The following is a 19,799-nucleotide window of genomic DNA, read 5'->3' as shown; positions in this document are numbered from 1 at the left end:
GTCTCATTTTCCTTGCTCTCACCTCTTCCCCGTCGATCTCTAAACCAGTGCTGCTGCCATTACCTCCTTTTTGTTCTGTTAGGACTCATAGGGGATTGGAGCCATTAGGAATGCCTGTCCTTATTCATTCAGTTTTTACTCTGCATTGTTCCCTTCAACTTCTGGGCCTCCTTCTCTTTCCCACCCCCTCTGTTCCTTGTTCATCTCAGTAAACTGCAGGGCAATGAAAAGCATTTGTTTGTGGTTCTTTATAATTCTTTTTCTTTTGTTTTTAATTGAAGAATATTATGATACAAACTTCTGTTAAAAACAAACAAACAAACCAAAAAAAAAAACCAAAAACAAAAAAAAACCAAGTGTATCCTTTTACTGTCTGGGTAACATTTTGTTATGTAATCTTAAAAATGTAACTTCTTTTTAGAAAAACTGTTCTGACACTCTGTCTTCTCCCAGCACAGATCCATTCTCTTCTCCTCCTCTGTAGATAAATGTTAAGGATTTCATGTGTAGCCTTTCAGGCTGTTTTTTGTTTTGTTTTGTTTTGTTTTGTAAATATCACATCCTTTAAAATATTAGAGTCCCTGTTCTCTCTTTGTAACATAGTATACATATATGTTTCATATAAATGGCAATGAAAGAAGTATCGATTTTTGTGACTACTTAGAACTAGGTTATTTAGTTTACAGTAACGTTTAACAATTCATATCCATTTGTTATACTCAGAAGGTCACTGTTTTTGCAGTTTTAACTTCAGTGTTAAGCAAATGTTTGTCGTTGACTAGTAAATTATGAATAATTCTTTACTTGTTTTATCAGTTTACTCTCAATTCAAAAGGTTTTTGACATTGAAGGGGGGAAAAAGCCATTTGAAGGATCCCTTTGGAGATTTTTTTTTTTTTTGGCCATACAGCCCTTGAATGTCACATGAAAGCGGTACTGGGCGCGGATGGGGATTTAAAGTCTAAATACCACTTTTGATTCACACTCTACTGAAGTTTTGTGCTAATCTTTTCTATATCATCCTTAGTTGGTTATTGTATTGTAGAAAAATGTCCATTAAAAGGAGGAAAGAATGGCTTCCCATCTTTAAAATTTTTACAGGTTGAACATTATTAAATTGTGGCTACTGAATAAATATCTTAAGATTTAGTCATTTAGACTACTACTGTTTCGGTGGAAGATGTCCAGACCTGGAAGAAAGAGAAGCTGGAGGTAGATAAAAATAAAAAGTTTCAAGAAAAATGAAAATCTTGCCGAGATTTTGACACGTGGGCTAGTGCTCAGTTTATTGTTATTTGCTGTTGTAAAACACTGCTTCCTATGAAAGTTAAGCATTAGCCAGGCTTTTAAAGTGTTCTCTTTAGTTTTTCCTCTTTTCCTTCAGGACACTTACATACTAGAATGAGGTAGCTACCTAATTGACAGAACCATGTTTCTTTAAGACTATTTCTTTTAGTGAGTGGAAATTAAGATCATTCTTTAGGTATAATCTCATAATCATTGTTGTGAGTCAGATCAATCTATACATACCAGATATTGAAAACACACATTTTTCTTCATTTTCATTTAGCAGTGTGCATGAAATGTTAAATGGGGAAGTTTGGAAATACAATTCAATCTCTGTGTGCTATGTAAAAAGTTTGCAGTGGGTTTTCTTGCAGCTGGTAAGATTATCAGGAAACAGTAACTCTTTGAGGAAATTTAAAAAATTATCATAATGGAGTGGAATTAATATTCATAGGTCTATTTAAAAATATGTTGTATACTTCAGTGTCTTTATTTGTAAAAATACATTTGAGACTTTATGAATTTTGAAGGAATGCCTTTATTAACCAGAATTGCAATTTGATTTGTTTTATGTTGGTATAATATGCTAAAGTACGTGTGGTTTCATGGCTGAATTGGAATTAAATGGCAGATGTTTAAAAAAAAATTTTTTTTTAATGTTTTTTACTTTTGAGAGAGAGACACACAGGAGCGTGAGTTGAGGAGGGGCAGAGAGAGAGAGGGAGACACAGAATCTGAAGCAGGCTCCAGGCTCTGAACTGTCAGCACAGAGCCCAACACAGGGCTTGAACTCACGAACCATGAGATCATGACCTGAGCTGAAGTCGGACACTTAACTGACTGAGCCACCCAGGTGCCCCTTAAATGGCAGATCTTGGGGAATATACACCATGGCAGAGCCTTCTTGGCCAATTGCCAGTCTTTTGTGTGAAGTTATACAGAGTTGCAAGTGTATGGACGCTCAGAGCTTCTGAAATGTAGGAAGGGAACTGCATCTGGTCACATTACTGTATCATTTGGGGGTTTAAAAACAAAATGCCAGGGACTCACCCTGCAGCAGGATTACATTGATGCCTTAAAAGAAATCTGTGATAGTTGCAAACAGAGAAAGCTGTACTCTAAATTAAAGTTTCCTCATACCTCAGTGTGATTAAGAAAGAAATGAAAAAGGATTTCTTCTTTCTGTATGAATGTGTGTGTGTTATTTTCTAGTACACTTCAGTAATTTCACTTCAGTTTATAAATTTTCCTTGCCCGTAAGTTTCTTGTGGTTAGACTCAATGATTTGCTTTGTTGGTAAAATATTGGTGCATTAGTTTTAACTTTATTATTATTACCGTGGTCAAAATCTTTTTACTTTAGTTAATATTAAAGCTCCTTTTCCATGTGCTCTGTACTCTAAAGAAGTTGAAACATGCTCTTGAGAAACATGCCATATCTTTATTTCCCCTTTCCAAGAGTCCCTGCCCTGCCTTATCTTTGCATATCCTTCAGTGAAGTTAACCACTGAACTCTCCCCAGTCCCTCCTCCCAGCTTCTATTGTAGCTAGATGTAATCGCTCTTAAACTCATAGTTCTTGGGATACTTATAATTTCCTGCTGTGCATTAGGTTATTTGTAAATGTCCTTGGTGACTGCAGGAACCATATGTCAGATAATCTCTTCCACGCTACTCAGTGTCCGGTGCAGAGAGGGCAGTATATGTTTGAAGGTTTGTATTTTGTTACGTATCTTCCAAAAATGGGGAAGGTTACATCACATCTATAATATCGTGTCCTTTGGTCATTTTGGAGGACTGAATAGCCATGGAAAATCTTTCTCCAAGAAGACCTAAATCATGGCAAGTGTGAGCTATTTTATTTACCTCCCAAGAGGGACACCTTGCTACAGCTCCCTTCACTTCTCACATAAACAGGACATCCGGAAGAAGTTCATATCATCCAAACAGAACAACATAAAATGGGTCACTGTTTCCAAAGAGGGAAAGCGACACCAAAAGGAGTAATTTTGATTTGACACAGACCTACTCATTTAGGAAATCAGTCAGCTAAACTAAGCTTTGAAGTCAAGTGAAGATTTCTATAAAAATGAAAATCTCCCCCCAAATGAAAATCACTCCCACAAGGGCTAGTGTTCACTTTTATTATTTAAGTAATTTATTTTTTCCTCACACCCCATCTTCTCTCTCCAGTCAGTAAAAATGGAATTGTATGTGGTATACGTTCTTTTATCACAAAGAAACTAAGATTTAAAATTAGGAACTTTGATTTCTTATGTAGATATTTGGAGTTAATAGTTTTTAAATACTGAACAAATAGCTTTTGACATCTGACATAGTCTTGCCGATTCCGATCCTTATCAACAGTAACTGAATTTCTGAGGATACAAAAATGTAAAAGGAATATTAAAACTAAGTTACTAGAATTTTTCTTTTCTGGCAGGTAATGTTTTAAGGCACTCTTTCACACAAGGAAATATTATGAAATGTTAAGCAATTCATTTGTTTAGAAAAAAGACTTGTATTTCAGATTTTAAACACCTGTAACAAATAGTTTTAACTAAAACTAGTAAAAATAAAGCTCTTATTTGTGGACTTAAATTGATACCGAATTGTTCTCAAAGAAAATTGTGATTGACTATTAAAAAGGGGAACATCTTTTGACTATCTTTATAAACAATTTTAGTACAGATTTTCAGTGATGTAAAGATTAGAGAACAGGAAGAGTTTTGTTTATTTAAAAACAGCATTTTGAAGTTTATTTATTTATTTATTTTAATATGAAATACATTGTCAAATTGGTTTCCATACAACACCCAATGCTCATCCCAACAGGTGCCCTCCTCAGTACCCCTCACTCACCCTCCCCTCCCTCCCACCCCCCATCAACCCTCAGATTGTTCTCAGTTTTTAAGAGTCTCTGATGTTTTGGCTCCCTCCCTCTCTAACCTTTTTTTTTTTTTTTCCCTTCCCCTCCCCCATGGTCTTCTGTTAAGTTTCTCAGGATCCACATAGGAGTGAAAACATACGGTATCTGTCTTTCTCTTTATGGCTTATTTCAGTTAGCATAACACTCTCCAGTTCCATCCATGTTGCTACAAAAGGCCGTATTTCATTCTTTCTCATTGCCGTGTAGTATTCCATTGTGTATATAATCATTTTGAAGTTCAAAAAGAACTTTTTTAATAGAGGTGTTCTGAAAACATAAAGGGCTCTTTCCTAATAAGCTAGTACTTGTTTGCTTTTAACAAAGGATATAGATTTTCTCTGCAGGTATTGTTCTAATTTTCCAAAATTGGCCTATTTGATGGCAATACATAAGAATTTAATAAAAGAATTTAAAAATAAGCTTGCTATGTAAATGAGTTCTTCTGAGTTTTAACTTTTCTTGGTTTGAAAAGATGAATCTTCTGTATCCATATCTAGTATTTATAATAAAACCAGAGATCAAATTTGCCTCCAAATATCACAATACTATACAAGGGAATGAAAAGGAATTTAAAATTTATTGCTGGATCCCCTGCTGCCCTTTTTGAGGGGTACTTTTTGTATAGAAGTTTTTGTTTTATTTTGAGGGGATTTTTTGGTATTAGTATTATACACAACTTACCGTTTAAAGATCACTTTGTAGGGACACCTGGGTGGCTCAGTCGATTAACCATCCAACTCTTGATTTCAGCTCAGTTCATGATCTCACACTTCATGAGTCTGAGCTCCATAGCAGGCTCTGCATTGACGGTTGCCTGCTTGAGATTCTCTCTCCCTCTCTCTCTGCCCCCTCCCCTGCTCGTACATGTGCGTGTGTGCGCGGGCTCTCTTTGTCTAAAAATAAATAGCATTAAAAAAAATCACTTTGTAGCTGTAGGTTAAAAGATTGTTTCTTTACTGTTGTATAAAAAATCAGGTTCATTTGTATGATGGTTGCTTCTTGTTTCCGATTGGTGGAGAGTCGTTTGGCTTGGGAGTATTTTCTAAGTTCTTCAAGGATGCCATACGGATCTTTGTAACTTTAATAGCACTTAATAGGAATGGAAAAACAACCTTAGAGTTTCAAAGTTAAGAAAGAGAAAGTTTTCTCTGTTTTGGGTGTGATATATGTGCCATAAAATATGGTAGCATTTGAGCAATTAAAAGTGGCTAGTACAGGGGCACCTGGATGGCTCAGTACGTTAAGCGTCCAACTTCAGCTCAGGTCGCGATCTCATGGCTCATGAGTTTGAGCCCCGCATTGGGCTCTGTGTGGACAGCTCAGAGCCTGGAGCCTGCTTCAGATTCTGTGTCTCCCTCTCTCTCTGCCCCTCTCCTGCTCTGTCTCTCTCTCTCTCTGTGTCTCTGTCTCAAGAATAAATAAACATTAAAAAATATATAAAAATTAAAAGTGGCTAGTACAGGGCACCTGGGTGGCTCAGTGGGTTAAGCGTCCAACTTTTGATTTTGACTCAGGTCTTGATCTCACATTTTGTGAGATAGAGCCCCACATCAAGCTTTATGCTGACAGTGCAGAGCCTGCTTAGGATTCTCTCGCTTTCCTTCTGCTCCTCCCCTGCTCTCACGCATGTGTGCATTCTCTCTCTCAAAAATAAATAAACTTGGGGCACCTGGGTGGCTCAGTCGGTTAAGCGGCCGACTTCGGCTCAGGTCATGATCTCGCGGTCCGTGAGTTCGAGCCCCGCGTCAGGCTCTGCTGACCGCTCAGAGCCTGGAGCCTGTTTCAGATTCTGTGTCTCCCTCTCTCTGACCCTCCCCCGTTCATGCTCTGTCTCAAAAACAAATAAACGTTAAAAAAAAAAATTTTTTTTAAATAAATAAACTTAAAAAAAAGTAGCCAGTGGGACTGAGGAATGTTTTGTTTTATTTTAATTAATATAATTTTAAATCACCACATGTGGCTGGCAGCTATTATCTTGGACAGTTCAGCCTCAAACTATTACAATTTAACATTGATATATTTTAATGTTATAAATCTTTCAAAGCATTTAGATAAAAATCTGACAGAAACTCCAAAAAAGAAAATAAGTCAGTTTCACAAATTAAAATAGTTGCAGATGATTAAAACTTAAAGCAAATATAACCCAGCAAGATGTACCAAAAAGAAAAATTATATAATTAGTTAATTTCATGTGAAGTCTGTGGACGTATTCATTATTTGTATCAACGTATTTCATAAAGAACCCCCAGTTATTATATCATTACAAGCAAAAATACATTTATAAATAGCCATTTCTGAATTTAAAAATCCTAATAACATTGAAACAAAAGGAAATTATTAAAATATCACAGTCTTCTAAAAACTAAAGAAAAAAAGGAAGCATCATGTACTAAAGCCATTTCCATTAAATCAGAAACAAGACAGAAATACCTTTTATAATCATTTACATGCGGGGTGCCGGGATAGCTCAGTCCTTTGAACATCTGACTTCAGCTCAGGTCATGATCTCGCAGTTCTGTGAGTTCAAACCCCACTTGGACTCACCTGCTGTCACCTCAGAGCTCTGTCCTTGTCTCTCTCTGCCCCTCCCCCTCTCATTCTTTCTCTCTCTCTCTCTCTCTCTCACACACACACACACAAATTTTAAAAACCGTTAAAAAATGAAAAAAAAAAAAAAAGATCAGGGCACCTGAGTGCCTCAGTCAGTTTATCATCCAACTTCAGCTCAGGTCATGATCTTAAGATTCCTGAGTTCAAGCCCCATGTTGGACTCTGTGCTGATGGCTCAGAGCCTGGAGCCTGCTTCGGATTCTGTGTCTCCCTCTCTCTCTGCACTGTACCCCCCCATCCCCCACTGCCTGTGTGTGTGCGTGCTCGTTCTCTCTCTCTCTCTCTCTCTCTCTCTCTCTCAAAAATAAATAAATATTTAAAAATCACTTACATGATTGTCAGTATCATTTAGCATTGTTTTGGCAGTTCTAGCCTTTGAAGTAAGACAGTAAGTAAATGAGATAATTAGTATTAATATTGGAAAACGGGAAAAATTTTTTTGTTTTCAAATTACATAATAGAATGCCCAGAAAATTCACGGAAACTTTAGCAGAAAACAACCAGAATTAGTTAAGAAATTTTGAAATGGTGATATATCATATACAAATAATAATAGCTTCATTAGCAGTTATCAATCAAAAATGGAAATACCCAGGGACAGCTGGGTGACTCAGTTAGTTTTGGCACAGGTCATGATCTCATGGTTCGTGGGTTCAAGCCCCGCAGCCGGCTCTGCACTGGCAGTGTGGAGCCTTATTGTCTCTCCTTCTCTCTCTGTCCCTCCCCCATTTGTGCTGTCTCTGTCTCTCTCAAAATAAATAAATAAACTTTAAAAAAAAAAAGGAAATAATCAAAGAAACAAACAAACAAAACCCCAGCGTAATGGCAAAAACTATAAACTATATGTAGGAATAAACGTATTAAAGACACAAAGCAAAGACATAGATCCTTTGTGAATAAAATTCAGTGTTAAAAGCAGTCCTTTCCTCCCCAAATTTTTACCTTGAAAATTTTTACTTGAGAGTCTAATTTGCATAATGATTTTCAAACATAATGTGAACAGGAGTGTCTGGGTGCCTCAGTTGTTTGAGTGTCTGACTTTGGCTCAGGTCATGATCTCACGTGAGTTTGAGCCCTGCATTGGGCTCTGTGCTGACAGCTGAGAGCCTGGAGCCTGCTTCAGATCTCAGATCCTCTGTCTCCACACCCCCACACCCCCTCCCCCCCTTCCCTTGCTCACGCTCTCTCTCTCTCTCTCTTTCTCAAAAATAAATAAACATTAAAAAATAAAAACATAATGTGAACAGCATCCAGAAAAAATCACAAGAGCAGATGTGTTGCTCTTATTCAGTAAATATCCATTGAGAACCTACTCTGTGTTAGGAACCTAGTTTTTTTAGTGCCAGCAGTCACCAAAATAATGCCCTTGAGGGGATGAAAGAAAATATAGGACTTCTATTAAATGTTTTTATTGGGGTTCCTGGGTGGCTCAGTTGATCATCGGACTCTTGATTTTGGCTCAGGTCATGATCTCACAGTTTGTGGATTTGAGCCCTGAGTTGGGCTCCATGTTGATGGGCTCTCTCCCTCTCTCTCTGCCCCTTCCTCATTCATTTGCATGTTCTCTCTTTCTCTCTCAAAAATAAATAAACTTTTTAAAAAAAGTTTATTAGGGGTGCCTGGGTGGCTTGGTCGGTTAGGCGTCCGACTTCGGCTCAGGTCATGATCTCACGGTCCGTGAGTTTGAGCCCCGCGTCAGGCTCTGTGCTGACAGCTCAGAGCCTGGAGCCTGTTTCAGATTCTGTGTCTCCCTCTCTCTCTGCCCCTCCCCTGTTCATGCTCTGTCTCTCTCTGTCTCAAAAATAAATAAACGTTAAAAAAAATAAAAAAAAAGTTTATTAAAAAAAAAGCTCTGGCCAGCATTTCATATACCTGCTGCTGGTAGTCTTTAGATTAAGTGGTCATGTGTCATGAACTGTACACAGAATGTCTTGAATCAGAGCTTCGTGTGTGGAGTCCTCACCCTTGTTCACCTTTAGCATTTTGCAGTTTATTGCAGTCTGCTTAGTTACATGGATTTACTTAGTTTTTCCAAGTCAACCCTCATCACATGATACACTGTTTAAATGATTTTTACCAAATGGGGCACCTGGCTGGCTCAGTTGGTAGAGCATGCAACTCTTGATCTCAGGATTGTGAGTTCGAGCCCCACATTGGGTGTGGAGGCTACTTACAATAAAAAAATAATACAAGAGATTTTTACCAAATAAGCCCTGCAAGATAATAATGCAAATACTAGTGAACAAGAAAAGGGAAAGCTAACAGACTTTCCCACTCTGAGCTCATCAAACACAGGAGAAGATAAAAATATTGGCTATCTAATAAAAACACAGACTAATCAGATCCAATAAGTTTGGACAGAAAGCTTAAGCTATAAGAAGTATGAATTTGTATCTATTATCATTAATGTCAAATTTCACCCTGTGTATATTATACTTTGAGATATTAGTTTAATCATAGTGTGAAGATATCATGAATAACAAGACATTTTCAAATAGTTTATTTTACCTCCAGCTTATTTTAAGATGTTTCTTTTTTATATTATGCACATTAATTTAGATTTACTTACATATATGTGATTTCTTAATACAAACATATAAATATATTGGGGGTAGTTTTGTGGTTTACTTTTTAACTTGATTAGGTGCCTGATGAAACTAATTTGGAGATTTCTTCTTAATAGATGAGGGTTTTGCTTTTTAGAATTAGAGGGGGCATGTAATGCAGGAGTGAAAATAGGGAAGAAAGAAGTGTTTCTAAAGTTAGAATTGGGGCGCCTGGGTGGCTCAGTCGGTTAAGCATCCGACTTTGGCTCAGGTCATGATCTCGCAGTTCGTGAGTTCAAGCCCCGCGTCGGGCTCTGTGCTGACAGCTCAGAGCCTGCAGCCTGTTTCAGATTCTGTGTCTCCCTCTCTCTCTCTGACCCTCCCCCGTTCATGGCTCTGTCTCTCTCTGTCTCAAAAATAAATAAACGTTAAAATAAAAAAAATTTTTTTTTTTTAAGTTAGAATTAAAAAAAAAAAAAAAAGCCAGGGAAAGAAAGCACATACGGAGATGACCAAAAGTGAGGAATATTTTTGTCATTAAACAAGTGAATGGTGCTACATGGAAGATACTAAAGAAAGGTAAGGGAGTTGATATATATGGGATGAAAGCTTAAATCTAAATGCAAAGCATGTAATACTGAAGTGAAAGGGAAGATTGGGAGGGAAAGGTGAGAGAGAAGAGAATGAAGGTAAGGCTAACATTGTGGGACCACCAAATACTATAGCTTAATTTGGCTGTAGTTATCTGTGGATTTGAAAGTCACTGTATAAGGGGGTGGGTGGGGTGGGAAAGATCATACCAGAGGAAATAACCAAAGTAGAGAATAGAATGTTAGTTGAAATAGAGGAGAAAAAAGATCGATTTGGGGGAGATTTTATAAACAGAAAAGTAGAAAGGATTAGATATGATTAGATGTTAGAAATTAGAAATAAATGAAAATCTAAAAGTATACACATAAGGAATCAATGTAATCAAGAAATTGGACAGTTTTATTTTGCTCTTTATTAGAGTAAGCAGAATGTGAAATAAACCTCTGATTTTATCCATTTTTTACCTCCCTAATTATATAGTGGTATAAATAACATATTTTTTTATGAAAATTTAGCTGCTACTTGTATATTCTTTCAGTGCAAGGTAGTAAAGTTAATTATTATCTTAACATCAGTGTACATGTAATTCCATACTATATGCTTAATTTCTTTATTAACTATTGGCTTAAAGTAATTTGAAACTATTTAGAGATCATTTTTGGCTGAGGGAATTTGGATTTGAGAAGAGTCTTTACATAGCCAAATATAGTGTGGTTTGTCTCAAGGTGTTAGAAATAAAGAAAGATACCAATCCCCTTCCTGCCTTGTTTTTTTATATCCTATTTCTTTATCTAACATCACTAATATGTTGCCTGATATGATTTCTAAGTGTTATTTTTTATCTTTAATGCTCAAGTTACTTACATTTTCTTAAAAAGTTCCTTTTTCTAAATACAAAAGTGGACCTTTTCCTTATCTGACAAATAGTCTGTTAGAAGTAGAACTCATAGCCATCTTTGTACTTTCTTGGAAGTTCTTCTCTAAGCCTGAAATAGTCATGTGATGCTTTGATGAATCAAAAAAAAAAAAGTAGAGCTTATCTTTACTTGAAAAATCACCTAAAATTACTAAATAAGAACTTTCTTAATTGTAAATTTAATAACCTAAAAATTGGTCGTGTAATATTGGTGGTTCTTGGCTTGTGTTTGTTACATACTTGAAGTCCTATGTGTATGAGGAGATGCTGAACCCAGGCCCTCTTTGAGAGAAGTACTAATCAAGTTAGTTACCTGAACTCTGACCAGCTTCCTCCTTTCACAGTTTCTCAGTGACAGCAGTATAGAAAGAAGAAAAAGAGGAATACAACTCTTTATAGTATTATTTCAACTACATTTTGTGAGCCAGGTGTATGTTCACCTTATGACATTTAACCATATTTTATAACATTTATTTCAAAATGGGAAAAGCATTCCGAGTTTCAGAGGACCAATCTACAAGCTTTTGAAACCCATCCTACAAGTTAAGTACTTTTTTGTACTTCTTTTTCTGACATAATCTTCTTGAAGGGAAAACCAAGGAGAGTGGCTGGGTTTTTTTGATTTTGTTTTTGTTTTTTTTAGGTGTTTGAGGTAAGTATAATTCTGACCGATTGGCTTCAACACAGTTGTAAACCAGAAGAGATGTTTAAATTTTATTTTTTTAATATATTTTTTCATGTTTATTTATTTTTGAGAGAGAGAGAGCACGCAGGCAGGGAAGGAGCAGGGGTGGGGGATGGCGGAGAGAGGATCCAAAGTGGGCTCTGCGCTGACACTGTAGAGCCTGATGCAGGGCTTGAACCCACAAACTTTGAGATCATGACCTGACTGCTTAACAGACTGAGCTGCCCAGGCGCCTCCAGAAGAGATGTTTAGAACTTGTTTACTTTTTTTTGTTTTAAGCTTATTTATTTGGGGGGAGAGGAGTAGAGAGAGGGAGAGAAGAATCCCAAGCAGGCTCCACACTGTCAGCGCAGAGCCCAACACAGGGCTGGAACTCACAAACCATGAGGTCATGACCTGAACCAAGATCAAGAGTTGGATGCTTAACTGACTGAACCACCCAGGCACCCCAGAACTTGTTTACTTTTTAAATCCTTCTGTTTGCCTTGAGACTTTTTAATACCAATATTAGTGGGATAGTTTCCAGTTTGAAATCAGTGTCTTCAGCTAGGACTAAGGCAACCAGACAACATTTAAATTCTCATTTATATCCTACTTTTGCTACTTACTATCTTTTGACCTCTGGGCCAGGGAGGAAGAAGAAATCAAAAGGAGTTGGGGCAGGTAGAGAAGCCTGTGCTGTGAGGCAGCTCTTGGTTACACAGAGGAAGGAAACTATCAGTTCTTGATCTCTGCCACATGCCAGGCACTCTTAGAAGTTTTGACCTATAGAAGTAGGTGCTTTCCTTTCAAAATGTCATCATCATCATCATCATCAAATAATAGTGGTAAATTATTTCAGTTATCAAATCATGTGGTAAATTCAGAGAGTATAAAAATTATAATCTTAAAGGTAAGTGTCCTTAGTGACTGTAAGAAAACCTAAAATTGGCTCTTGAGAAATAGGGGCAGTTGTGAAAACATTAAAAAAAGTTTCAAACCAGTGAAAACAACACCAGACAAAACAAAAATGATTTCTTACAGTTCAATAAAGTTAAATTTGTTACCCCTTTATGATATTGGGTAGTAATATAGAGTATTAGAGCGGGTAATGTCCTAGATACCCTTTAGATTAGCAGTGCTACCACCAGAAATAATACAAGTCATACATGTAATTTAAACTTTCCTGATAGTCACATTAAAGCAGAAGAAATAGGTGAATTGATTTTAATTGTATATTTTATGTAACCCACTTGTTCAAATAATGTGTCAACATGTAATCACCATAAAATTAGAGATTGTTTGTATTCTTATTTTTACATGAAACCTTCCAAATCCAGTGTATATCTTACACTTACAGCACATCTCCATTCAGATGCTAAATTTTCATTAGAAATGCTTGACTTCTATAAAAATCGCAGTTAAAAAAAGTAGATTCTAGGGGTGCCTGTGGCTCAGTTGGTTGAGTGTCCATCTTCAGCTCAGGTTATAATCTCACAGTTCATGAGTTCGAGCCTGCATCCGACTCTGTGCAGACAGCTCAGAACCTGGAGCCTGCTTCGGATTCTGTCTCCCTCTCTCTCTGCCCCTCCCCCACTTGTGCTCTGTCTCTTTCTCTCTCAAAAATAAACATTAAAAAATTTTTTTAAAAACCAATTTCATAAATTGGTGATGATTCATAGCATTTGCACATATATACTGAACAATTTTAATAACCACATCCATGATACAGTCTCCTTCAGAACACAGATATTTTCAATATGTATCATACAGTGGAATAAATACAAGGGAATTTTAGTAAATTTTTTATAGTAAAAAAAATTTTTTTAAGTTTACTGTTTTGAGAGAGACAGAGTGTGAGTGGGGTAGGGGCAGATAGAGAGGGGAGAGAGAATCCCAAGCAGGCTCTGCACCATCACTGCAGAGCCTGATGTGAGGTTCAAACCCACGAACCATGAGATCATGACCTGAGCCAAGATCAAGAAAAGGACGCTTAACCAACCGAGCCACCCAGGTGCTCCATAAATTCAGATTTTTGATCTCACATAGCTGGCCCATTGTCTGTCTTGATAGAAACTTTTTCCTATCTACAGTCGTTTGAGACAAAACATACCCACAGTATTAATTGGTCAGTATCTCTTGTGAAACTCATGTAAAGCTAAAAATAAAAGTACTTGCAATTTTTTAAATGTTGAATTGATTGAGTTTAATTGTTAGAAAAGTCCTTTATTCACTGACACTTGCTTGGTGGGTCAGTTTAAGATCTTTTACATTTTGGGGGTGCCTGGGTGGCTCAATTGGTTAAGTGTCCAACTCTTGATTTTGGCTCAGGTCATGATCCCAGGATTGTGGAATTGAGCCCTACATCAGGTTCTGTGCCACGCGTGGAGGCTGCTTAAGATTATTTCTCTTTTAGGAAAAAAAAAAATTTCACATTTTGTAAAATCTCTTTTTAATCTTTTCCTCAAATTTTAAATCCTAATTCCCTTAATGAAATGATAATTTTTTTTATCTCTTCTTCTAAAAATGGTTTTCTTTCTTGAGCAAGAATCTAGGCCATTTTATAGTTGGCCAAAATTATAAGCTCAGATCCTTTACTAATCATTGAGACATTTTTTTGTTGTATGTTTAATTCTGATTTCATGAACTGCTTTAAGTTTTGTCTGTTGAGAGGCAACTTCTTATTAAATGAATATGCATTTGCTGAAGGTGACTCTTAATATTGTCTACTCCATTATCTTGAAACCTTTTTAATATAACATTCATTTTGCTCTGCTGTAACAAATTGTAATTGCCATCCTTTGTAAAATTTGTGGCATAACTTCTCTACTTGATACTGCCTCATTAGTGTGCCTTCATGTGAAAGTTAAAATTTTTTTCATAATTTTTAAGCTAGAAAAAATTTTTTATTATAGTTAAAATAAGTATTTCAACTTAACTATCAATTACTGTTTACATAACAGTAACTCTGCTGTCTGTATAAAATATTCACATAAACATTGCAGTGCTGCATTGTTGCATAGAAAAATAACGAACTCAACCATTCTGTTGACATAAACCAGATTGGTAATATGCTAATGTGTAATACTAGAAATGACACATGCACCCATCATGTGATGTAATAATAAAAATGAAACATAGTTTTACCAAAACCGTAAAATTGTGTTTAGTGGAAAAGTATTTTGTAAAAATACTTTAGATGTTAAGTGAAATTTTGTATCAGTTAGAATTTTTTAAAAATTAAAATTCAATTATTCAGTTGCATCAGTCACATTAGCACAGCTGTAGAGTCTTGAGCAACTTATTTAATTTTTTTTAATGTTTATTTTTGAGAGAAAGAGAGACAGTAAGGGGGGGGGCAGAAAAGGGGAGACAAAATCTGAAGAAGGCTCCAGGTTCTGAGCCATCAGCATAGAACCCGACATGGGGCTCGAACTCACCAACTAGGAGATCATGACCTGAGCTGAAGTCGGATGCTTAACGGACTGAGCCACCCAGGCACCTGGCACCTTACTTACTTTAATGATGAAAGTTCAGAGAGATGAAGCAACTATATCCAGTTAAGCCAGATTTATTTAGAATGGAGCAAAAGCATAAGTAAATCTATATTTCAGTATATGAAAGTGTTACTTTAACAAATGTTATTTTACATTCTAGGCTAAATCCATATTACACCAAAAAGAATTACTTTAATAAGAAAAAAAACCCAGTTATTTAGTTTAACTGGACATAGTTTGTTTAAACAGAACAACAACTTTTTTGTAGAGGTTAGAGTTTCCAGTTAGATATTATTAGATATTATGGCTTAGGGTAAATATATGAAAAGTGATCTAAATTTACTCTTAGACGTTGCTCCCCAGTTGAACACTAGCATTTAATATTGTTTTTGTTCTGAATACTGAGTATTTTATTTGTAATACATGCATAAATTTATGTAAACATAAAATGAAAATGTAAGGAAGAATGTAGCAGTGCAATTTGATTCTTCAGTCAATGCTTAAGCTTCATGGAGGAACCAAGTGATTTAAGCCCAGATTCATAGAGTAGACCTTAACCCTCTTAACCTTTATGCTGAGAAGAAGCAAGGAATTAAACCTTTTCACTAATTTAACTTTGTATGTTTTTATCATAAAACTGCTAAAGAATTATTCTCCTGCCATTGCTGGTTCTTTGGCCATAGAAAAACACTCCGGGATGTAAAAGGTAGCTTTTGCTGTTTGTGTACATGTTAGGAAACTTGGAGAATACATTAGAGACTCATGATTGGCAGCATAGGTAGTCAGTTAATGCGGGAAGGGGTGTTAAATAATTACATATATATTATTATTTTAGAGTTTTCAAAAGCATCACTTGAAATTTTAACTTCTGTAAATAAGAGACACAAGCCATGCTTTTGTGTGTGTAATCTTTTTTTTTTCATTACTCTCCCCCTTTTTTCTCATTTTTTTATAGACTGATTACAGACATGTAAGAAATATTTTTTGGATTCTGCTGAAATGACCTAATTTTTACTAGTTGGTATGCATTCAAAGTTTAATTTGCTCAGAATGGCAGCATTATTGTCATTATTCTTTGGTAGTTAAAATAGTGGTTTTATACAAAGCTGCTATTCAAAAGAACATATTGGTACTAGCTTGTAAGGTTTTTTGTTGTTGTTGTTAAAATTGGCTTTATTCCAGGAAAAAAATTGAATGCTATGTACAAGGTAATGTCTATTACATATGAGTCCTTGTAATTGCTTACTGACTTGCTAAAAACACACACAATATCTGTTTTGTTTCTTAATTTTTAATAGTGTTGATTTTTTTTTTTGAGAGAGAAAGTGCATGTGGGGGAGGGGCAGAAGAGAGGGAAGGAGAAAATCCCAAGCAGGTTCCATACTCAGTGTGGAGCCCAACGTGGGGCTCGAACTCATGACTATGAGATCATGACCTGAGCTGAAATAGAGAGTTGGATGTTCAACTAGTTAAGCCACCCAGGTGCCCCTCACAGTATCAGTTTTAAAGAACACCTTAACATCTTTCTTCAAAGCAGTTATCAGTTTCCTGAAAGGTGTAGCTGCTGTTTATTTTTGTTTTCTAGCACCTCAGAATGAAGATTCTTCTCAACCATCTGAATTCAGTTTATTTTAGTTAAATTGTTTTAAATGTATATCTTTTAGTTTAGTTTTTTTGTTTTTAATTTATCCCTGCCTTTTCCCTATTCTTCACTTAAATCTTTCCTCCCTGCAAATTCCCATTATTTTGAGTTGGGAAATATCACCTGAAAGCTTTAGGCTTGAGGCTATGTGAATCGACTTGGTGCTTTTTATTTTCTGTGTATTATGCACCACTAAAAAGAATGTAACACCTGTAGCAGCTTATTTTGTTTTTGAAGGAGAAATTGAAGAGCTTTTGAGTAAAAATGTGAAAAGAAGCTAGTGATCATTGCCTGCATGGCTTTTTTTAAAAGGCTTTTAAAAAACATTCCATTGTGGATTCCAAGTTCTCTTTAAACTTACCACTGACAGTAACTGCCTGCAGAGCCATGTGATCATCTTGGCAGCAGCCAGGCCTTTTAGTGATTTCATTACTGTGGTTTCCTCAAGCTCTTTACACACGTTGATTAATATTTTTCTTGCAGTTATCGCTGTGATGATTTTGTGGTTAATGACACCAAGCTGGGACTGGTACAGAAAGTCAGAGAACACTTACAGAACTTGGAAAAGTAAGTAATAGGCTTTGGGAAAGGAAGGGAGATAGAATGGGGTTGAGGGGTTGTTTAGAATTTTTGAGTGGGATTTTTCTTAATGAGTTCCATAACTTCCATCATGTTTTTAGTGTGATTGAAATGTTAGTGAAGTAAACTTTGGGTTTACTTTGGATATCTGAAACTGTGCCCATAGTTAATGGTCATAACTGAGCATTTATTTCATTTAATATTTATCATAAGTTATAGCCAAGAGTCCATGAGCCTTTTTTTAAAGTTATTACCCATCAGTGTATGTCCACACACACATATATACATATATACATATATACATATATACATATATACATACAATGGAGTATTACTCGGCAGTCAAAAAGAATGAAATCTTGCCATTTACAACTACGTGGATGGAACTGGAGGGTATTATGCTAAGCAAAATTAGTCAGAGAAAGGCAAATATCATATGACTTCACTCATATGAGGACTTTAAGACACAGAACAGTTGAACATAAGGGAAGGGAAACAAAAATAATATAAAAACAGGGAGGGGGACAAAACAGAAGAGACTCATAAATGTGGAGAACAGACAGGGTTACTGGAGGGATTGTGGGAGGGAGGATGGGCTAAATGGGTAAGGGGCATCAAGGAATCTACTCCTGAAATCATTGTTGCACTATATGCTAACTAATTTGGATGTAAATTTTAAAAAATAAAATTAAAAAAAAAGTTATTACCCATCAATTTATAAGCTACTCAATTTATTTGCAAGGGGAATTTTGGAGGTGTAAGGAAAGGACATAAAATGATAGAAAATCATTATAGAGTTACCTTTGATATTTGAAAATCCTTGTCAAATGTTTTATGAGGTCTTCTTAGAAGCACTAAAATTTATGCATTATTTTTAAGGGAAATTAGGTTTGTTATATTATTGTCCCTTTGCACCTGTATGATAGCACAAGATCTTATTTTCTTCTTTTCCTCTTTTTTTTAAAATTTTTTTTAATGTTTATTTATTTTTGAGAGACAAAGAGAGGGACAGAGCACGAGCAGGTGAAGGACAGAGAGAGAGGGAGACACAGAATCCGAAGCAAGCTCCAGGCTCTGAACGGTCAGCACAGAGCCTGATGCGGGGCTCAAACTCACGGACAGTGAGACCATGACCTGAGCCGAAGTCAGATGCTCAACCAGCTGAGCCGCCCAGGCGCCCCTCTTCTTTTCCTCTTTTGTGAGGGGCTGTGTCACTTGAAATTACAGTAACTTGTGAAATGCTTTGCCATCATAAAGAAATTACGGTACTTATGTGAATAGAATTTTTTAGCTCTAGCAAGGTAGGTTGTTATTCAGATAAAACTTCCTGAATCCAAAATTGAAGCAATAAACAGAAATCTAAACAGTGATGGCTTTGAAGCTGTACGAATAGAAATGGCTCTGGAATGGCTGCTGATGCTAGTGAAATTTGTACAAATCACCCCTAGTCATCAGGTACCATTTATTTTATTTTGGCAGTTGATATTAAAAGCTGTTGTATGAACATACCAAAACTAGGTGTCCCTTAGGAAACTTAAATGTAAAGGCAATACAGTATTTTTAAATCATATAATGAGAGAAAATAGCCTGAGGTCTTTGAGTAAAACACGGTAAGTTTTCATTAACTGAAGTTTTTATGCATGTCTTACTGACTAAATAGATTATAAAGCTGATAAGGGAAGAATTGATTTCTTTAAAATCTCAACTAGTTAAAATACTTGGAGTTTAAGTACTCTTTGGCCCCTCTCATTTCAAGGGCTTCCTCCCTTCTTGTAATCTGAATAGAGCAACAGAAGCCCTGTCTAGGATTAGAGGCAGAAGTACAGGCTGTGTAGTATGTGTGCGTCAATGTCTTTTTTACTATCTGTTTTTGTTTTAATAGCTCCGCTTTCACGGCTGACAGGCATAGGAAAAGAAAACTTTTGGAAAATTCATCACTAAACACCAAGTTATTAAAAGTAAATGTAAGTAATTAAAATTTATGCAAATGTAGGAATTGGTTTAGACCTAGTCGCTGTTTTTGTTACATCTCTAACACTAATGTTGGTCCTTATGAACTTTCATAAATGTATGCCTTGGATTTGGAATATTTTACGAAATGTTTGCCACTTGTACTAATGATTCTTGATGTGACTAAATACCCCAGTGAGTCCATCTGTCAGTGCCTTCCTTCCATCAGGATTACTACTGTGTTCCTCTCCCTTAGCAAGTGTTCATTCTGAAAGCCTAGTCATGTATCTTATTACTCTGTTCCTGAAGATCCCAAAGTTCTTTGCTTCCTTCTGTTAAAGGTCCTAAGTGCAAATTCTATGGGTCTGAGGTTTTGGTAAGTTTTGTTTCTTAGGACTTCATTAATAAAAGTCTATCATGAAAGAATATGCTTCCTCATTCTGGTAACCATCTGTTACCAGATGTATGAGCCATGAATAAATTAAAAAAATTTAACGGTCGCTAAATACTTATAAATACATCAGTAATTTTGCCCTACACCTGCCTCTCTGCTGTCATGCTAGTTATGTTTAGACATGCACTTAATTGAA

General features: G+C 36.1%; 1 protein-coding gene across 4 annotated transcripts in view; it reads left to right on the top strand.

The window, feature by feature from the left end:
* USP3 (ubiquitin specific peptidase 3) overlaps window positions 1-19,799 on the top strand; it is a 102,076-nt gene that overhangs the window by 34,636 nt on the left and 47,641 nt on the right. For 3 of the 4 annotated variants that reach the window (XM_047074991.1, XM_047074992.1, XM_047074993.1), the window contains 2 exons: window positions 17,164-17,247; window positions 19,142-19,223. In XM_047074991.1, the coding sequence (XP_046930947.1) occupies window positions 17,164-17,247; window positions 19,142-19,223 (166 nt within the window). Of the gene's footprint in view, window positions 1-9,829; window positions 9,950-17,163; window positions 17,248-19,141; window positions 19,224-19,799 lie in introns of those variants that run through there. The other variant, XM_047074994.1, reaches the window with a different exon arrangement.

Source organism: Lynx rufus, unplaced genomic scaffold (genome assembly GCF_022079265.1).
Source record: "Lynx rufus isolate CCGP_SWC_20201006 ecotype Redwood Valley unplaced genomic scaffold, mLynRuf1.p SCAF_13, whole genome shotgun sequence".
NCBI lineage: Eukaryota > Metazoa > Chordata > Mammalia > Carnivora > Felidae > Lynx > Lynx rufus.
Note: the sequence above shows the minus strand (reverse complement) of the source record. Positions and strands in the feature narration are given on the sequence as shown.